The 16574-nt window shown below is 52.8% G+C and overlaps 2 protein-coding genes and 2 non-coding genes across 6 annotated transcripts in view; 3 read left to right on the plus strand and 1 right to left on the minus strand.

Moving 5' to 3' along the window:
- The window catches only part of LOC119105501 (WASH complex subunit 5), a 27572-nt gene extending 16462 nt beyond the window's left edge, over nt 1–11110 (minus strand). The window contains exons 1-11 of the mRNA XM_037228967.1: nt 10986–11110; nt 9525–9692; nt 8788–8890; nt 8092–8283; nt 5866–6074; nt 4646–4871; nt 4205–4345; nt 3620–3770; nt 2818–2951; nt 1273–1390; nt 105–224 (exon numbers count right to left, since the gene is read on the minus strand). Coding sequence (XP_037084862.1) covers nt 105–224; nt 1273–1390; nt 2818–2951; nt 3620–3770; nt 4205–4345; nt 4646–4871; nt 5866–6074; nt 8092–8283; nt 8788–8890; nt 9525–9652 — 1522 coding nt within the window. The 5' untranslated portion in view covers nt 9653–9692; nt 10986–11110. The remainder of the gene's footprint in view (nt 1–104; nt 225–1272; nt 1391–2817; nt 2952–3619; nt 3771–4204; nt 4346–4645; nt 4872–5865; nt 6075–8091; nt 8284–8787; nt 8891–9524; nt 9693–10985) is intronic.
- Nucleotides 2011–2118, plus strand: LOC119106498 (U6 spliceosomal RNA). The gene has a single exon (XR_005095154.1). It is a non-coding gene; the product is annotated as a U6 spliceosomal RNA (small nuclear RNA).
- On the plus strand, nt 5304–5411 carry LOC119106500 (U6 spliceosomal RNA). Its single transcript, XR_005095156.1, has one exon. It is a non-coding gene; the product is annotated as a U6 spliceosomal RNA (small nuclear RNA).
- On the plus strand, nt 8970–15031 carry LOC119106283 (39S ribosomal protein L52, mitochondrial). 3 transcript variants are annotated; one of them, XM_037229897.1, is made up of 6 exons: nt 8970–9204; nt 10610–10692; nt 12143–12257; nt 12844–12931; nt 13611–13743; nt 14771–15031. In XM_037229897.1, the coding sequence occupies exons 3-6, from the start codon at nt 12161–12163 to the stop codon at nt 14912–14914; spliced, it is 462 nt and encodes a 153-aa protein (XP_037085792.1). In that variant the 5' UTR covers nt 8970–9204; nt 10610–10692; nt 12143–12160; the 3' UTR covers nt 14915–15031. The 3 variants fall into 3 exon arrangements, with proteins under 3 accessions (XP_037085792.1, XP_037085791.1, XP_037085793.1); XM_037229896.1 differs by lacking the exons at nt 8970–9204; nt 10610–10692 and adding an exon at nt 11253–11403; XM_037229898.1 differs by lacking the exons at nt 8970–9204; nt 10610–10692 and adding an exon at nt 11423–11447.
- Nucleotides 15032–16574: the final 1543 nt, after the last annotated feature.

Consider the following 16574-nt stretch of genomic DNA (forward strand, 5'->3'; position numbering starts at 1 on the left):
CCACACCGAATGGTACACGGCAGCATCAAGCGCCGGCTGCTCTGACTCACGACAGCACAATCGGTGAGAGAGGGAGCGCGGCAGAACGCCATCGCACGAGTTACCTTGCACGTCGTTGAGGGCCTTCATGACCTGCAGGAGGCGGCGTGAGTCCGACGGAGACTGGGACAGCGAGAGGGCCGACACCTGGTCACACAGGTCCACGAACCACTTCTCCAGCCGCTCTGGAATGAAATCCGTCTGGTCAGAAGGGTCGGGAAACCAGGACTCCGGGTGCCCTGAATCCGACCAAGGCAGGTCACACAGTCCAAAAACCACTTGTGCAGTATTGCTGGTACATAACACGCCTGTCCGAACAAGTCCGGAGAGCACGAGTCAAGTCGCATCGGAGTTGGAAAACTGAAATTGGAGAACGAGTCCGGTCGCTTTGGAGCCCGGCACGACTTTTCACATCAGTTCAGACAATGGTGCACCGGCCTCGCTGCGACACAACACCGTCGGCCACACACGTCGAGACTGCGGTTTCATCCGCCCTTCTCTCCTCATTCTCGCTTCGTCCTGCACCCTCGTGGCACCCCGTTTATCCGGTACAAGCTACATGCTCCAGCCGTGAGTGGACTTGAGTGCCGTCCGGCCGGAGTGCCGTCCGGCCGGAGTGCCGTCCGGCGGGAGTGTCGTCTGGCGGGAGTGTCGCCCGGCAGCCCTGTGCATACTCCGTACGCCGGTTCTCGTACGAGCTCTGTCTCGGCGGATAATTCCCAGGCGTCTGTAGTTTTGCACTGTCAATATCCGCTCTCCTTCCTCACGTGGTTCTTGAATGGTCATTGCTAGCCGAGAGGGCTCTAATCCAAACTAAGCCCAGTGATACGGCCAATCAAATCCAGATGTCCTGACAGGCAATATGGCTGGATGGCTGGTGAAAAAATCTGGAAACCCGTTCTCCATCACACAACAGGAAGCAAGAAATGGCGTGGGCGAAGTGCAGCTAATGCAAATAAAACTCACTGCACTTTCTCGGAATCAACTCTGCGCTGCATGCCACGGAACAGGATGCGTTACTTCCGATGCTTGCTGTCTTGCCGCCGGCACGAATCAGGCCACCCACAGATCTCGCACGGAATCGGAACATGTACATCAAAACCACAGAGTCATTTCACATGGCAGATTGCTTGTTAGTAGCGCGCTGGGCACCAATGCTCTCCCGACCCACTGTGAACTAGCGCTGAGGACCTTCCTTTGCTATTCGACAGGCATTTGTAAAGGCGGCACTACCGTTTTTGGGCAGCTTGGTGAGCGTCTGACTTCCCGAGAAGACCGCCGACAGCTGCTTGAGGCCGCTGACGACCAGCTCCTGCTCATGCCGCCAAAGGTTCTCCCGGTCCGCCAGCAGCTGACGGTAAACGGAGGCCAGACACATGATACAAGAAGATGATGAACAAGGCGCGTGACATGGACGCGCTGTTACATGCACTCGCCTGCGCGGAAGGCAAACGCACAAAGATGAGCCAGGCAAGAGGAAGCAGCAGTCATGGGCTGTGGAGACACCAAGGCTTCATTTAAATACGTTGGTCTGCACGTAATTGTCATATTTGCGCAGAGACATGCAAGACGACGTCAAACCGGGCACCATTGTAAGAGCTCCGGCTGTCTAGTCTCTGGTGCATGCTCAGTTTTGTGACTTTGGTGTGCGTAACTGCAATTAGTAGTACGCCGAGCGGACGCTAGGGGCGCTTCGGTCATTTTTACTTCAGGTCATGGCCCCCAGGTGGAGGGGCAGAGAAATGATGCCGGTGATGTTACATGATTTTTGCTTAGACAGGCTTTCGTATATGTTTTATCTCCATGGGAACACAAGTAAACGGAGGACAAACACAACTCACAACGACACGACAAGCATGCAGGCAATATATGTCAAAGAAGTGGATGCTTTGTCCACCTGCGTACTAAAAGTAGGAGGAACGAACAGCAAGTCAACTTAATTCATAACGGACATGCGCCCCCAAACAGAGTGTACGAGCTTCGGCTGTACATATACTAAAATTGGAACGATACAGAGAAGATTAGCATGGCCCCTGGCGCAAGGATGACACGCACAATCGTGAAGCGTTCCACTTTTGAAAACTTTGAGGCGATGATCTGAGGTACGTCGTCGTCAGTGAGACTCTGCGTCCCACTCAGGTGCTGAGGATTGTGTGACCTCACCTGCCTCTCCCTCCCTTTAGACCCTAAGCATAAGCGGGTCATCCCTTAGGTCACATCCACAAAAGTGGAATGCCTCACTGTTGCGCGTTTCATCGATGCACCATCAGCCATGCTAATTAATGAGATGGTTGAGATGAAAATAAAGATGAAGAGATATTATAAAGTAGCTCATCAATAGATGTGTGCCATTTTATGATATTCATGGTTTATCGTTTTGGATGCATCTTTTACTTCATCTCTCATCTGCATCTCTATCTCATCACTTCCTGTCATCAGCATCGTTCATGAATATCAGAAAATGGCACATATCTATTGATGAGCTACTTTCTAATGTAACAGATGATGTCAAGAGCAACGTTCGAAAGATCGAAAACCTTTTAGATGAAACGTTTATGTCCGTTTGCTTGGGATTACGTACACATGCGTTTTCAGACAGCACCGAAAGGATACGCGCTTTCCCACAAAAACCCGGCATTGTAGCATAAAGCTGACCCGCCAGGATCGACGCGACACCTCACAGAACACCAGGGACCTGGTCGGTCTCCTCAGACCCGCGAGAGCCGCGCCGGCCCAAGGAGCGAGCTATCTCGCCCACCCCCGTTCTGGTGCCCACACCTGCTTCAGCAGCTGGCGGCAGCGGAGCTCCAGCTGGCAGGAGTGCAGCAACAGCCTGAATACGGTGTCCGGCTCGAACTTGCCCTCGGCCACGGCCAGCTCGCGGTACTGTCGGCCGCGCTTCAGCTCATGCCCTGCGCAGGGCCACGATGCCCCAGGGTCACGCGCCGCACAACGGCAGGGGTGTTCAGGGCGGATGGGCGTCAGCTTAGCCAGCGCGGCCGCCCTTCTCGCCACGGCGTGGTGATGTCAGTGACGTCACGCCTGTCCATTGGCCCGCGGGTCATCTAGCAATAGCCTACATGTTATAACTGATATGCAGCTGCGCAATCTCACGCGTACGGGCACGACTGCCGAACATTGCCTGTGGTTTCGAAGACAACCAGTCGACATGTGTTCGGTGGATCGACAAATAAAATTGCATGCGTTTTATCTCTACATACTTTTTCAAAGCCTGCAAAGCGCTCTCACAAAGCATGCTTTCATCAAGGACTGCACTTCCGTGTTAAGACGGCCACGCTTGCGCTGAAGGTCTGTCGACATCAGAGGGCAGAACGGAGCGTGTCGAGCATCGTGGCACATTAAGCTTTCGCCACCATATTCTGCCGTTGTCTGGAATTGCGCGATCAGACGGCAGGGGTCAGGGCTCACACAGCATGCACTGCTTAGCGTGAGCTCCGATCCCAGAAATCCATCTATTCAAAGGGTTCGGATCAAATCTTTAAAATAATAGATAAAGCACTAACCGATCCATCGCGTATTCGTGCAGCGGGCGCCGCATCTGATCGCGGTGCTGCCTTACCCGGCGGCAGCTGCGAAGTGTGCAGCAGCACCCAGCGCAGTGTGACGTTACACTGCCGGATGAGGGCGATCAGCTTGTGCCAGGAGCCGAGTACGAGGTCAGGAGTGAGCGAGCCCTCCTGAAGCCACCGCCCCGTCTCCACAGTCAGCTCCTGGCAACATGGCCAGGTAAGGAGTGAGCGGACGCATAGCCTTGAGTCTCCGCCTCCGCTCCAGTCCATTCCCGTCAACGCAGCTGAATCAAGAAGAGCGGACTACTTCTGAATTCAGCTTGAAATACACTCTTCTCGCCTAAACCCAAACCCAAACTGTTCTTAAATACTCCAGCAACTGCTGCGGATAGCAACAAACCGTACTTTTTCACAAAAATATCCAATGGTAGCCGCATGAAGGACCTAGCATAGCACAGCCCTAATTCAGCTTACGACCATACGACCGACTAAACAAAATGTGTTAAATTCTCAAAATCATCTGCTTGTGCGTGGTTGGGAGCATCAACAGCTGACACTCATCAACCTAAACAGGTTCATTTTCACTGATAACACTGCATGACCCAGCCCCGAACGGACTGGATCGGTGCCGGCACCTCCATTTTGGCGGCGTGCTTGGACGCCATCTGCCGCACGGCGGCGGTGTCCAGCGAGGCTTGCAGCACCGTCCGGGCCGCCTTGTACGGCTCCCACGCCTCCAGCAAGTTCACCACTGACCCCATGTACACGCTGATCACCTGCCACAGACCGAGTGACGATGACGATGGTGATTTGGCCGGAGGGCGGTCTGATCAAAGGTTCGTCTGTACAGACAGGGTAGTGTAACAAACAAAGATAATTACAAACTCAACCCTGAAGAATATCAAATGGGCATGGTCCCACATTCCTCCGTAGCACAGGTGTACAGCTCAGTGAGTCATTTCGCAGCAGTGAGCTTAATCAGATTTTGTCTAAACGAGCGAAGTTTCGTAAACCCCGCCAGCCCAGCCCGTTCCCTTCCTCTCGTCGCATCAGTTTAACCACGTCCTCCACCGTACCCAGTTGTCAGGGAAGAACTTGTCGACTATCTCCCTCATGACGGCCGTTTCGGCCGCCAGCACGGCCGGCCGGAAGTAGAGGCAGACGTAGAGCATGGCGGCCTGCGGCGCCAGCGCCGTGGCGCGGTGCTCCGGCAGCGGGTAGGTGCCCGCCTGGCAGTAGATGTCGCCGGAGCGCAGCTGGTCAACCACGAGCGCCGCGTACTCGGCCGCGACCGGCACCCGGCTGGAGAGCACGCGCCGGGCCGTCAGCGGGGCGGGGCGACTGGTGGCCGGGGCGGGGCGGACGCAGAGCCTGGCCCCGCTCGTACCCGCCCCGTTCGCTGACTTAGGTGTGCGCGGCTGCGGTCGGTAGTACGCTGGGCGGACGCTAGGGGCGTTTCGGTCATTTTTACTTCAGGTTATGGCCACCAGATGAAGGTTTGGGGAAACGGTGCCAATGAAGTTGCAGTATTTTTGCTTGTACGCGCTGCCGTGTGTATCTTGTACTCAAGGGAACATTGCAAAACCGAGGCCAAGTACAACTTACAGTGCCACAAAAAAGTTCAGGCAATGTATATCGAAACAGCTGGCGAATTGCACACTTGCGCACACAAACTAGGAGGAACGAACATTTTCGCGACGTCATTCAAATAGGACATATATCCCCCATCAAACCGTACCAGCTCCGGCTGTACATGTACTAAAATTGGAACGATACAGAGAAGATTAGCATGGCCCCTGGCGCAAGGATGACACGCACAATCGTGAAGCGTTCCACTTTTGAAAATGTGACCTGCGAGAAGTCGACGCCGCAGGGGCTTTACGATGCCTTCCGTTGCTGAGGCTAATGTGACATCACCTGCCTCTCGCATTTCAAAGCCTAAGCACGAGAACGTCGACCCCTGAAGCATATTTACAAAATTTGAGCGCTTTACTATTGTGCGTGTCATCCATGCGCCAGCAGCCATGCTAATCGATGAGATGGCATGACGTGAGATGAGATGAAATTGAAGATGAATAGTTCGATATTTATGAAATGAAGATGAAGTGATGAGATCGAAATGCGAAGCGCCCCACTTTTGTAGACAAGATTCCGTAACAACACACTCTTGTAGGACAACCTCATTTCACACAACCAGATACAAGGCACAGCCAGAAACTAGTCCGCTAAGTTCCCCTACACGTGCATAACCCAAACCCTATTTTGCGCGGGTGCCTCCTACGGCCGTCCAGCGTACCTGAAGTAGTGCTCGGGGTAGTTAGGGGGCCGGCGGCCGCCCTCCACGCGCCCAGTGGACCGCAGCAGTTTACAGACGTCGTCCAGGTGGCAGTGGGCCGAGCGGCGCAGCGAGCCGCGGTGGTGCGCCACCAGGAGGCGCTCCCGGCTGTCTCCCTCGATCTGCTCAGCCGTCAGCAGCTGGGCGCCGAGCAGGTACAGCGCCTCACACTGACCGCGGGGCAGAACGGGCCACGCTGAGACCGGCACAGCGGCGGCGGGGAGACGGCGCATGGGGGAGGGCAGACACTGCCACGGCGGCGACGGCTGCCACAGCGGCTACCACAGCAGCAGCGGCTGCCAAAGCAGCAACGGCTGCCACAGCGGCGGCCGTTACCACGGCAGCAGCGACTACCACAGCAGCGGCGGCTGCCAAAGCAGCAACGGCTGCCACAGCGGCGGCCGTTACCACGGCAGCAGCGACTACCACAGCAGCCGCGGCTGCCAAAGCAGCAACGGCTGCCACGGCAGCACGGCTGCCACAGCAGCGATGGCTGTCACAGTAGCAGAGGCTGCCACAGTAACGACGGCTGCCATAGGAACGCCATCCATAGCAGGGGTCGCCATGACCTTCGCCTCAGACCATCACGGCAGGGGTCGTCATGACCTTTGCCTCAGACCATCACAGCAGGGGTCGCCATGACCTTCTCTTCAGACTATCACAGCGGGGGTCGCCATGACCTTTGCCTCAGACCATCACAGCAGAGGTCGTCAGAACAGAGCCGAGTACGCCGCAACACAGTCCGTTACAACACAGCGAGTTACAGCAGAACGAGTCGCAGGGAGCTCGCTAGTAGTGCGGCTCGTAGAGTTCGCTGCAGCAGGGCTCGTCACGGAGAATACGACGCATCGCAGGTAGCCGCAGCAGGATCCGTTACAAAAGTCAGTCACATCAGAGTTCGTCACAACAGAATCAGCCTCAGCAATCTGTTGCGACAGTGTCACAGCACAGTCCGTTACATTGGAACCTGTCACGGCGGGGCGTGCTGTACGGAGGCTCATTACAGCAGATTCCGCGACAGAAAAATCCATTACAGCCAGGTCTATTTTAGCAAAGCCCGTTGCAGTAAGACCGCAGCGGAGCCCGTTACGCCAGAGTTCGTCACAGCGGAGTCTGTGGCAACAGAGGTTGCACAGGGGTTGATGACGGCAGTTCGTCCCAGCACTTTGTCACCGTCGGCTTCGGTAGGGGAAGGCCCATTAAATCAAACTCAGTTACGCCGGAGTTTGCTGCACTAATCAGAGAAAGCAGATCTTTTTGCGGCAGTCCGTTACATCAGGCCACGTTACAATAGTCTGTTGAGGTAGTGTCCATTACATCAGGCCTCGTTACATTAGTCCGTTGCCGGAGAGTCCGTCACATCAGGCCACGTTACAATAGCCCGTTTCCGGAGAGCCCGTTACATCAGGCCACGTTACGATAGTCCGTTTCCGGAGAATCCGTCACATCAGGCCTCGTTAGAATAGTCCATTGCGGCAGAGTCCTTTACATCAGACCCGTTACCATGGTTCGCTGCGGCAGACTTTGTGACAGGAAACTCTACCATGGCACAGTCTGTTGCAGCTGAGGCGCAAGCGCAGTGGCTGCTGTGGCAAACACCACTGCTGCATACAATCATTGCAGCAGACTCATCACAGCAGACATAGCAGACACAGGTCAGACATAGCCGTCCGAACAGGAAGGTCCGTCATAACAGAGCTTGCTAAAGCAGGATCAATAACAGCCAGCGCAGTTTGCCGCAGCGGAGTTCCTCACAGCAGCCAATCATGCCAAAGTCTGTTACAGCAGAGTCAATCACAGCAGTCGGCTTCAGCAGAGAAGATAGCAAAAGAGTCCGTCAAATCAGAGTCCGCTGAGCCCATTCAAGAAGACTCCGTTGCCAGAAAGCCCGTTACCACACAACTCCCGGCAGCAGTCTGCTACGGTGGTGCGCTCCCGCAGTTCATTATAGCGGAGCACCTTCCAGCCCGGTTGGTCACGGTGTTAAAGCTGGAAATCCGTTAAAGCTGGTAATTCTTAGCGCCACTCGTTACTTCTAAGTATGTCCCGGGAGTGCCCGTTACAGCCGTCCGTTCCAGCACGGTCTGCTACAGCACTCCGTTATGGCAGGCCAAGTCACCGGAGAGACCGACCCACTGCGTCCGTTACGCATATGTCTGCAAACCATCAGGCGCTATGATGACTGACCATGAGCTGCTTTCCATCCGGGTCTGCAAAGACGTTTTCCATTGAATGCTGGAAGTACACGCCATCCGAAAGGTCCCGTATGAAGTTGTTCAGATCAGTGATGTACTTGTATATGCTCTCATAAGCCACGTAGAACCGCGAGACCACCTCCAAGTAGTTCTCCCTGAACTGGGCATCCAGCTTCCGTAAGTTCTGGAAAGACGCAAGATGCGGGAATTTGGTGAGCAATCCTCGTGAAGCGCAAGCATCCCACATCAAAGCTCATCGCTTTTTTAGGGTGCACCATAGCTTTACGGCGGCAAGCGGGTACCTCCTGTTCCGCACGCTCGCTCACCGCGCGCTGCTCCAGCACGCAGTGCGGCAGCTGACCCGCGTGACCAGCGGGTCACGTGACCGACGCCGGCGCCGCGGCCGAGCGCAAAGGTCACCGGCGGGCGGGCGAGCAGTCAGGCTGAGGTGTCGCGGCGGCCGGTCGTGCGCACGCGTATCTGAGACTGGGCGCAGTGGTACGCTGAAGCCTTAAACGTAAACGCTCTGCGCTCCGAAGGCCCATTGGTAACTGAGCCGAAACAGCAGATATATCAGCGCATCAGTGATATGGACAGTGCTCATTGTATAATCCAAGTAGCCACAGGTAGTCAGCCACGGCGTTCCGGTAAAAGGGCAGATAAACACTGCCAATTTATGCATGCTCACATCATCTGCTTCAATCTTGGCTTCCACAGCATCAGCTATCTTAAAGTAACTAAAGTCAAATATGACTGGTGCATATTTCTTCCACTCTTCTTTCTTGTCTTTCCTGTCGGAAACACCAGACCATCTTCATAAACAGTTATAGCATGTCGCGCTTCGCTCACAGGGTCACAAGATCATCGCGTCACCGCCGCCATCGCCGGCTTAGTGCAATCCACACCATCGTCCCGTCCACGATTGCCATTATCTGCACTGAACGCGGAGAATGGGACGGAAAGATGAATATCCGATAAACCGGCAGATGTGAGAACACATTTCGCATGACGACGCAGTATGCGTAGGACGGAGAACAGCTGGATGCAGACGTAGAAAAAAGACAAAGTGACGGAACAATGGTCGGGAGGAGACAACGTGGCGAAGGTGTGTAGCGTGACATTGCGCATATGGGCTGGCAGAGAACAAAAGTGTGGAATAACAGCCGCACATGACGGATGATCACAAACAAAATGAAACATGTAACAAGAACAAACATGAAACATGTAACAAGAACAAACATGAAACATGTAACAAGAACAAACATGAAACATGTAACAAGAACAAACATGAAACATAACAACCTGACACTAAAAGGAGGGTTGGTAAACTTAAGTGGAAAGATGGGTCTTGCAACAAGCAACTATCCTGACACAGCAGGATTACAAAAATGAAGCACCCATGCTCACAAAACTAATAGCACTTACCGAAACACATCAGGTAAATAATCTCTCAGCCTCAGAAGCTCAGCTATTATGGCATTGCCTCTGGACACCAGTGCTAGCAAGTTTTGACCACAGGGGTCGGCTGTTGCAAAAGAGACATCTGGATCCATGGCGAAAAGCTGTTTCAGTCTTGCTCATCAATAGGCTGGCCTGAAAAGAGAACATTACTAAGCACTTTTACTATCAGCAGGCCCATTTTCTGCCTCATTAAGCCTTTGGTGCTGGCAGTAGAGTTATAATGGGTGGTTATATGCTTTAGTCCTGCCCCGAGACCCTAAATAAGTCTCCCCTGCAGGTGGGCCTCAATGCCCAGGCCAAGTGGTCATGAGGAGTGGTTGCTACCCTTTAATGCAATCAAGTGCAAAAAAGTGCACATCGGGAACTGCAACCCGAGGCCATTCCCTGAATGCCACAGAAAACCAAGAAGGACCTCACAATCTATGTGGATCATAGCCTGAAGTTCCACGTGCAGATGGCAGAGGTGATCTCAAAGGTCTACCAGGTGCTGGAGATCGTGAAGCAATTGGTTGCCAACATCGATGTTCACACACTGCCACTGCTCTTTGATATCCTAGTGTGCCCATATTTGGAGAATAGCAACATCATTTGGGGCCTGTTTGGTAAACTGGACCAGGAGCAACTGGAGCAGGTTAAGCGACAAGCTACATGTCTTGTCCACAATGTGAGGCACCGCCATATCCCTAAAGGCTCAAACTCCTCCAATTGTACTATCCTCGCTGCGGGGGAGACATGATTGCAGTGTACCACCTGTTTCACAAAGGTATATCAATATCAGAAGATGAGTTTCTGACAAGACACAGCTTGGAGGTAACAAGGGGACACCAAGGCAAGCTAAGAAAACCAAGAGCAGAACTTTCATAATTCATTTGTAGCCTCATAAATCATTCAGCATGCAGGTCATTACTGCTTGGAATGCTCTTTTGAAAATGGTGGTATTGTCAACCTTCAGCTGAGCAGCTGAAGAGTCACAGCTGATATGTATGGGGGGCATAATTTATGGCATTCCACACTGAACCTATCCCTAACTGTGAGCTGTTCGGTTACAGGAACAGAAGCTTGACAAGACCAGGACTGACAGGCCAAGTGGCCTTTTACAATTCCTGATCACCATCAGGAGAGGTAGGGTAAGGTAAGGTATGCATGGTGAATGAATGGAATGGCATATAGCCTGCCCACTGTGGTCATTACAGCTCCCAGCACAAATGTACCCCAAATCATCTGGATCAGCACTGGAATGTACCATCACAGCACATAAATCTGTAATTCCAGGCACACTTTTTCTAACATTCATCATGAGGCATTCATTCAGCTGTCAAGTCATCACCAAATGGAACACTCTCACTTGGCGAGCAGCCTCTACTACAACATTTGCTCAATGCAAGTACAGGCTCCGCTTGCAATGGGCCCACGGCCCAAACTTACGAATGGTATCCCTAATACGGCAGTACAGCTCAGTACAACGTGCAAAACAGATCTTGCCGAGCGTGGAACCCCCACCCCCAGCCTTCTGTGGTCATGACCGACCTGTTGCGGGTCTGAGCTGAGCGCATAGCCTTTCGGCTTTTTTCACGAACCTCCACTTTCATCGCAATAGCGCAATAAACGTTGAGAACTTATGCAGCTGTTTGCTGTAAGCAACTTTAGTACTTAAGCAATTTTGAACTAATCAGCTGCATGAAATAAGTGCAAACCTTGTTTTCATTGGAAAAAGCAAATGTTTTGATTAGGTAGCTCAGTTCCAAACAGGATGTGATGTTGAAAGCTCATTTTACAGGCCTCATTTGCAGTAACAGGCGTGCATCTCATATCCAGCAGAGTAAATGCTTACATGTGGTTGCAGGTCAGTTCAAGGGCCTTGAACGGAGGACTGTTGGAAGGGTTGGAGTGAGGCTACGTTGGAGGTTGTAAGGGGGGGGGGGGGGGGGCGTGTAGCTAGTACGGCACAAAGCGCTGCCGCAGCGGTGAATTGACTATTGCACCAGCCAGGTGGATGCAGCATTCCCTTTTCCTGAACATGTAGTATTTACTGTGCAGTGTTTGCTTCTCTTCTCCACCTCAAGCTGCCAAGCTGTATGATTAACATTTATCATTAATTTATCATCATCTCATGTGTTTTTTGTAAGCTTGGTGCTAAGTTTGCACATCTTCTGGATTAACAGACTGGATTTTTGGTGAAACATATCTAGATGCTGGTCAGAATGAAAGCTGCACTGTCTGGTAGCTGAATGAAATATCTTGTCAAACATGCTGATTAAAGGTGTTTGGTCATTCCTCCATGCAGTTGTAATGAAATGAATGCAGTGGTAGGCTGATTTTTAGAAATACTGCGGCTAACATGAATGCCTTGAAACCTACACTTTTTCTCTGGCAATTTGTTATATTTTAAAGATTTGCATTCAGTGGTGATGGGTTCAGAACATTCACCAAGCAGACCTGTGTGTTTTTATCCTGTATCTTACACAATGACAACAAGATGCAAGACATTGTATGTCCTTACCATACCTATTGTGAAGATCAGTGCATGATGCATGTGCAGTAAGTGGCTGTGGAATGCAGATGCACAATATTTTGTATTGCAGGAGTAAAATTCAGAAGACATGGCCCTTGAAATGGTGTTAAGAGTGGGTCAGGGCATCATCCATCAGAGCGGCCTGGTTTCTTCTGCATCACATGTCTTGTCAAATGTACATAGAGGTATGTACCTGTTTGTCTTAACATTGCTAATGTTATTGATATGTTTGCCTGATAATGTTTCTTTGGTATAGCAACCCATGGCAGCCAATTATAAGGTTGATGAGATGGCATTTACCATCCCTGAACAAATTGACTGTGTCTCATGTTTTTGGCTACTTTTGTGTCTCTTGTTTATGCTTTGATGAAAGAGCCTAAGTATTTGCAGCCCTGCTTCATTTGTATTACACTCAATCTTTCTTGTACATACATATGTTACAGGCTTTTGCCAGCACTTCCTGATGTTGACTGAAATCCAGAATGCCTTAAAACTTGTTAAATCTTTTACATGGTGTAATTTGTCGTGAATGTCCATGCATTAAGTACATGAGCACATATTGATAAAGTGAGCAGTCCACCATGGTTAGATCATAGAATGGAAACTATTAATGTGACTCCTGGCAGTTTGCTTTTTATGCTTTGATGTAAGTCTTTCCTGCACACAATTCCTGTCATTCACCATATACCTTTCATGACATGACAGAGAACATATTACATGCATTTGAGGATGATAGCACTATTTACTGAAGTAAGTTACTTTCTTCTCCAGTTTGTGCTGTTGCAAGCATAAGATGGTACAAGAAGATCCAGGCTCCACCAAAGCCTCTGCCCTCCAAACTTCAAGACTGGAGGCGAGAGTAAGCTATCACAAGATGGACCACATAGAACGCATGCTCATTCATCTGTTACGTGTCAGAACTGATCTCATGTGGCAGCTGCTTGCATGCAGTTGCAGTTGCTTGCAGTTGTTTCATGATATCAATATTGACTGTGGCTATGATTCTTTATAAACTCAGATTATAAGCATTACTCTGTCCACAGTGACCCATACCTCCATTGTTCGCATCGAGCTGCACTGTGGACTTCATGTTTCCACTGTTAGTTTGCCCATGGCCGGACAAGATGTATTGTGCCCATGCCAGTCCTGCCTCCCAGAGCTGCCAGTGTCGTATCCTGCCGGCGCTGCGCCGCCTTGGGTCCCAGAGTCGCCCGTGTCGTATTGTCGTGTCGTGTCGAGCCACCCAGTGTCGTATTCCGCCTATCCGCGCCGCTTCCAGTCCCAGAGTCGTCCGGTGTCAAACAGGGTGGATCGGTGTGGTATCCCGCCTAGCCGCGCCGCTTCGGGTCCCAGAGATGACCAGTGTCGGATCCGTCCTGCCCACGCCACTCTGCCCAGTGTCGTACAGAGTCGCCCAGTGTCGTACAGAGTCGCCCAGTGTCGCACAGAGTAGCCCAGTGTCGTACAGAGTCGCCCGGTGTCGTATCCCGCCTGGCCTCGCCGCGTTGCGTGCGGCTGACGCGGCCGGCGGCCGACAGACACCAACAGCCGGTGAACCCGACGGCGCGTGGTGTGCTAACGGACGGCCCGGACTACAGCTACCCAGACGGTCGGCCGGTGCAGGCAGGCACGCACCAGGTGCGCCGCGCCACCCAGCACCGGCAGCTCATGGTGAGATGGCACCACCGCTCACGTATGATGCTCTTGGTGAGACAGTACCACCGCACACGTGTGATGCTGCGGGTGAGGCGGCACCACCGCACGCGTGTGACGCTCCTGGTGAGACGATGCCACCGCACATGGTCAGACGACGCCCACCAGCACCAGTCCACTTGACAGACAGCGAAACAGCCCCAGCACGTACTGATGCCTGCGCACTCGCTCCCTGTCGCTGGGTAATGCGCTGGACTCCCTCGCGGTGATCGACCAATGTCTTTTGAGGGCTAATGTGCCTTCTTTCTGATTGCTGACAACACTATCTTCTGGCTGCTGACTGACTTGCTCCTGATGTGCTAATCCCCTGCTTGTGGAGCATGCTTTCTGTTTGGATTGTCCCGCGATCTGGCCGGGCTGTGTCCTTCCTGACTTACTGCTTGTCAACCCCCCCCCCCCCCCAACCTTTCCTATTAACAGGTTAGAATTGCTGTCAGTATACTACCTGGCCTTACGCTCTGTGTGGTCTCGTTTCACCGGCGCCGCGTTCACCAAAGCCGACAGCGCGGCGCTTGGCAGCCCGCGTGCTGCCCTGGGTTATCAAAAGTCCACCTCAGACACAGCCACCAACTGTACAATCTGGGAATGCTTGTGTGCATGGCTCTGCTCGGACATGCCGCTTCCTGCCCATTTCCGGCGTCACTCTTCGTCTCTCGTCCGTTTTAGCCTGTTGGATACATTCCTGATCTTTGGCCGTAATGTTTTGTTACGCTGCTTTGTTTTCTGTATTCCTGCCATTTACTTGATGTGCCAGCGACCAATGTAGCTCGAGCGTCATAAAAAACATGACGTGAGTCAGGCCATTTAATTCAAATAATGAAAAGGCTGTCCACTGATATTTTCTCTTATGTCCATCTCTGCTAGTCAGTTTTAGCCTGCTTGCCAAGTTGATGACTATTTCAAGATTCCAGCTCAGATGGCTCCAGTTCAGATGTTTCGACGTGATCGACTCGCGTTTGTAACGAGACGTGGCCGGACGCTTCAGGAGCGGATCGTGCAGCTGACTGCAGAGGTGGACCTTGCGGAGCGCCTTCACGCCGAGCGGACCCGCCAGGCACAAGAGCACGAGCAGCACCTGATGAGGAGGCGACTCAAGGCCAAGGCCACGGAAACGCTCGACGCCAAGTGACGCTGCCGGTTCGCGTAGTGTTCGTCTGGTGTTTGGCTCCCTGGCTTGCCCGCGGTGTGATGCGAGTGCGTGATGCGGATGCGGATGCGGAGGAGAATAAATGTGACTCGGAAGGGATCGCTCTGGTCTGATATGATCAGCTTAACTGGCGCTGGTAATGGGAGCTCAGAACCGCAACGTTAAGGACTATGTTGATACCAAGTGTTACTTTTAGTTTACATTTTTAATCGCAATGGATATCATGACTGTGCTTGTGTTTACACTTTGCTGGCCACCCGTAATTCTCGCTGCACCGTTTTCCGTGTCAGACTTGGACTGTTTTTTTTTTATCGTTACACTGCCGGGTGTTGAAGGTGACTGTCTGAGCCTTCTGAAACCTAACGGGCGCGTGCAAGTACGGATGCCTGACTGGCCGTAGACCGTGTGGTCACCACAGAACAGGATAACTCATGACTGGTCTGTTCGGTCTGCCACCTTTGCAACATGCCAGCAGGGTGCGTTTAGCTGCCTTGTAGTAATGCACGCAGGCCGGCAAAATCGACCCCGAGGCCGCACCATGATTGGGTGCAATAACGTTAACTTTGGGAGAAAACTGAGGTAAAGATGAAAAAATTGTTGAATTGTTGGGGTACGTTCCAGATTACTTACGGTTCAGCCCTCCCATCTCACTGCGAAACTGAGCCCCGTGTCAGAAGAGTTGTTTCGGTTTTTGCTGAGGGTATGAGTGCTGAGCCTGAACTTCCGCGGGGTACAAGACCCCGAACTGTTGCAAAACGTAGCGGTGTGCCTACAAAGCTATAAGGCAAGAAACGCCCCAAAACGCTTCATGTTGTCGGCTTGGAGCCTTCGACTTCCACCTATGGAGGGTGGCCGGCAGTGAGGCTGTCGCGGAAGCTACAGGCAGCGTGGAGACAGCAGTGGCTCGCGACGGAGTGCAGTGGCGGGATTACCTGCCTGGGACCCGTACAGTTCGCAGCCTGTGGGAGGGCCCTCGACTGGCGCCGCCACCTCGCGGAGAGACCACAGACTCCGGCGCAACGTGAACCACGCAAATTTACACTATAGGTAGCTGAATACGTGAATTCCACTTCATGGCCCGTTATTATCTGTTTTATAGTTTGATTAGCCCGACGCCCGCCTCTGGCCCAAGCACGGAGCGCCCGATCCGGTGCGTCCCTGGGGCTCCGTGCGTACAGCGTGCCAGCCCGCACTCACCGGACCCGGAACCTTTCAACGCGCCCGGCAAAGCCACATCTCACTATTCTCCGAGTTTATTGTACAAAATGGACGGAACGGATGGAGAGCATGGTTGGGCGCCCTGCTCGTGTCACTGTGAGAGATCGAGTCGCGGACAGGGCGAACCGACACGAGTGGTGCGCTCAGAGTGTGGTGCTCACCAGACCGGAGCGGTGCGCTCAGAGTGTGGTGCTCACCAGACCAGGCAGGGCGACACGCCAGAGCACGCGGACGCAGCTGTTCTTCGGGTGGGCCCCGAATGGTCCGGCTCAGACACTGCCAGGAGATCGCGCGCGACAGTGTGGCGGCGGCTGCGGGAGGTCAACACGGATGACGATGGGTCGACGGAAGACAATGAGTAGAAGGCGATATCTGGCACTAGTGCGTTGGCACAGCATTGGGCGCTTGGCACGACATGATGGGT

Source organism: Pollicipes pollicipes, unplaced genomic scaffold (assembly GCF_011947565.3).
Source record: "Pollicipes pollicipes isolate AB1234 unplaced genomic scaffold, Ppol_2.1 Scaffold_6138;HRSCAF=7277_pilon_pilon_pilon, whole genome shotgun sequence".
Classification (NCBI taxonomy): domain Eukaryota; kingdom Metazoa; phylum Arthropoda; class Thecostraca; order Pollicipedomorpha; family Pollicipedidae; genus Pollicipes; species Pollicipes pollicipes.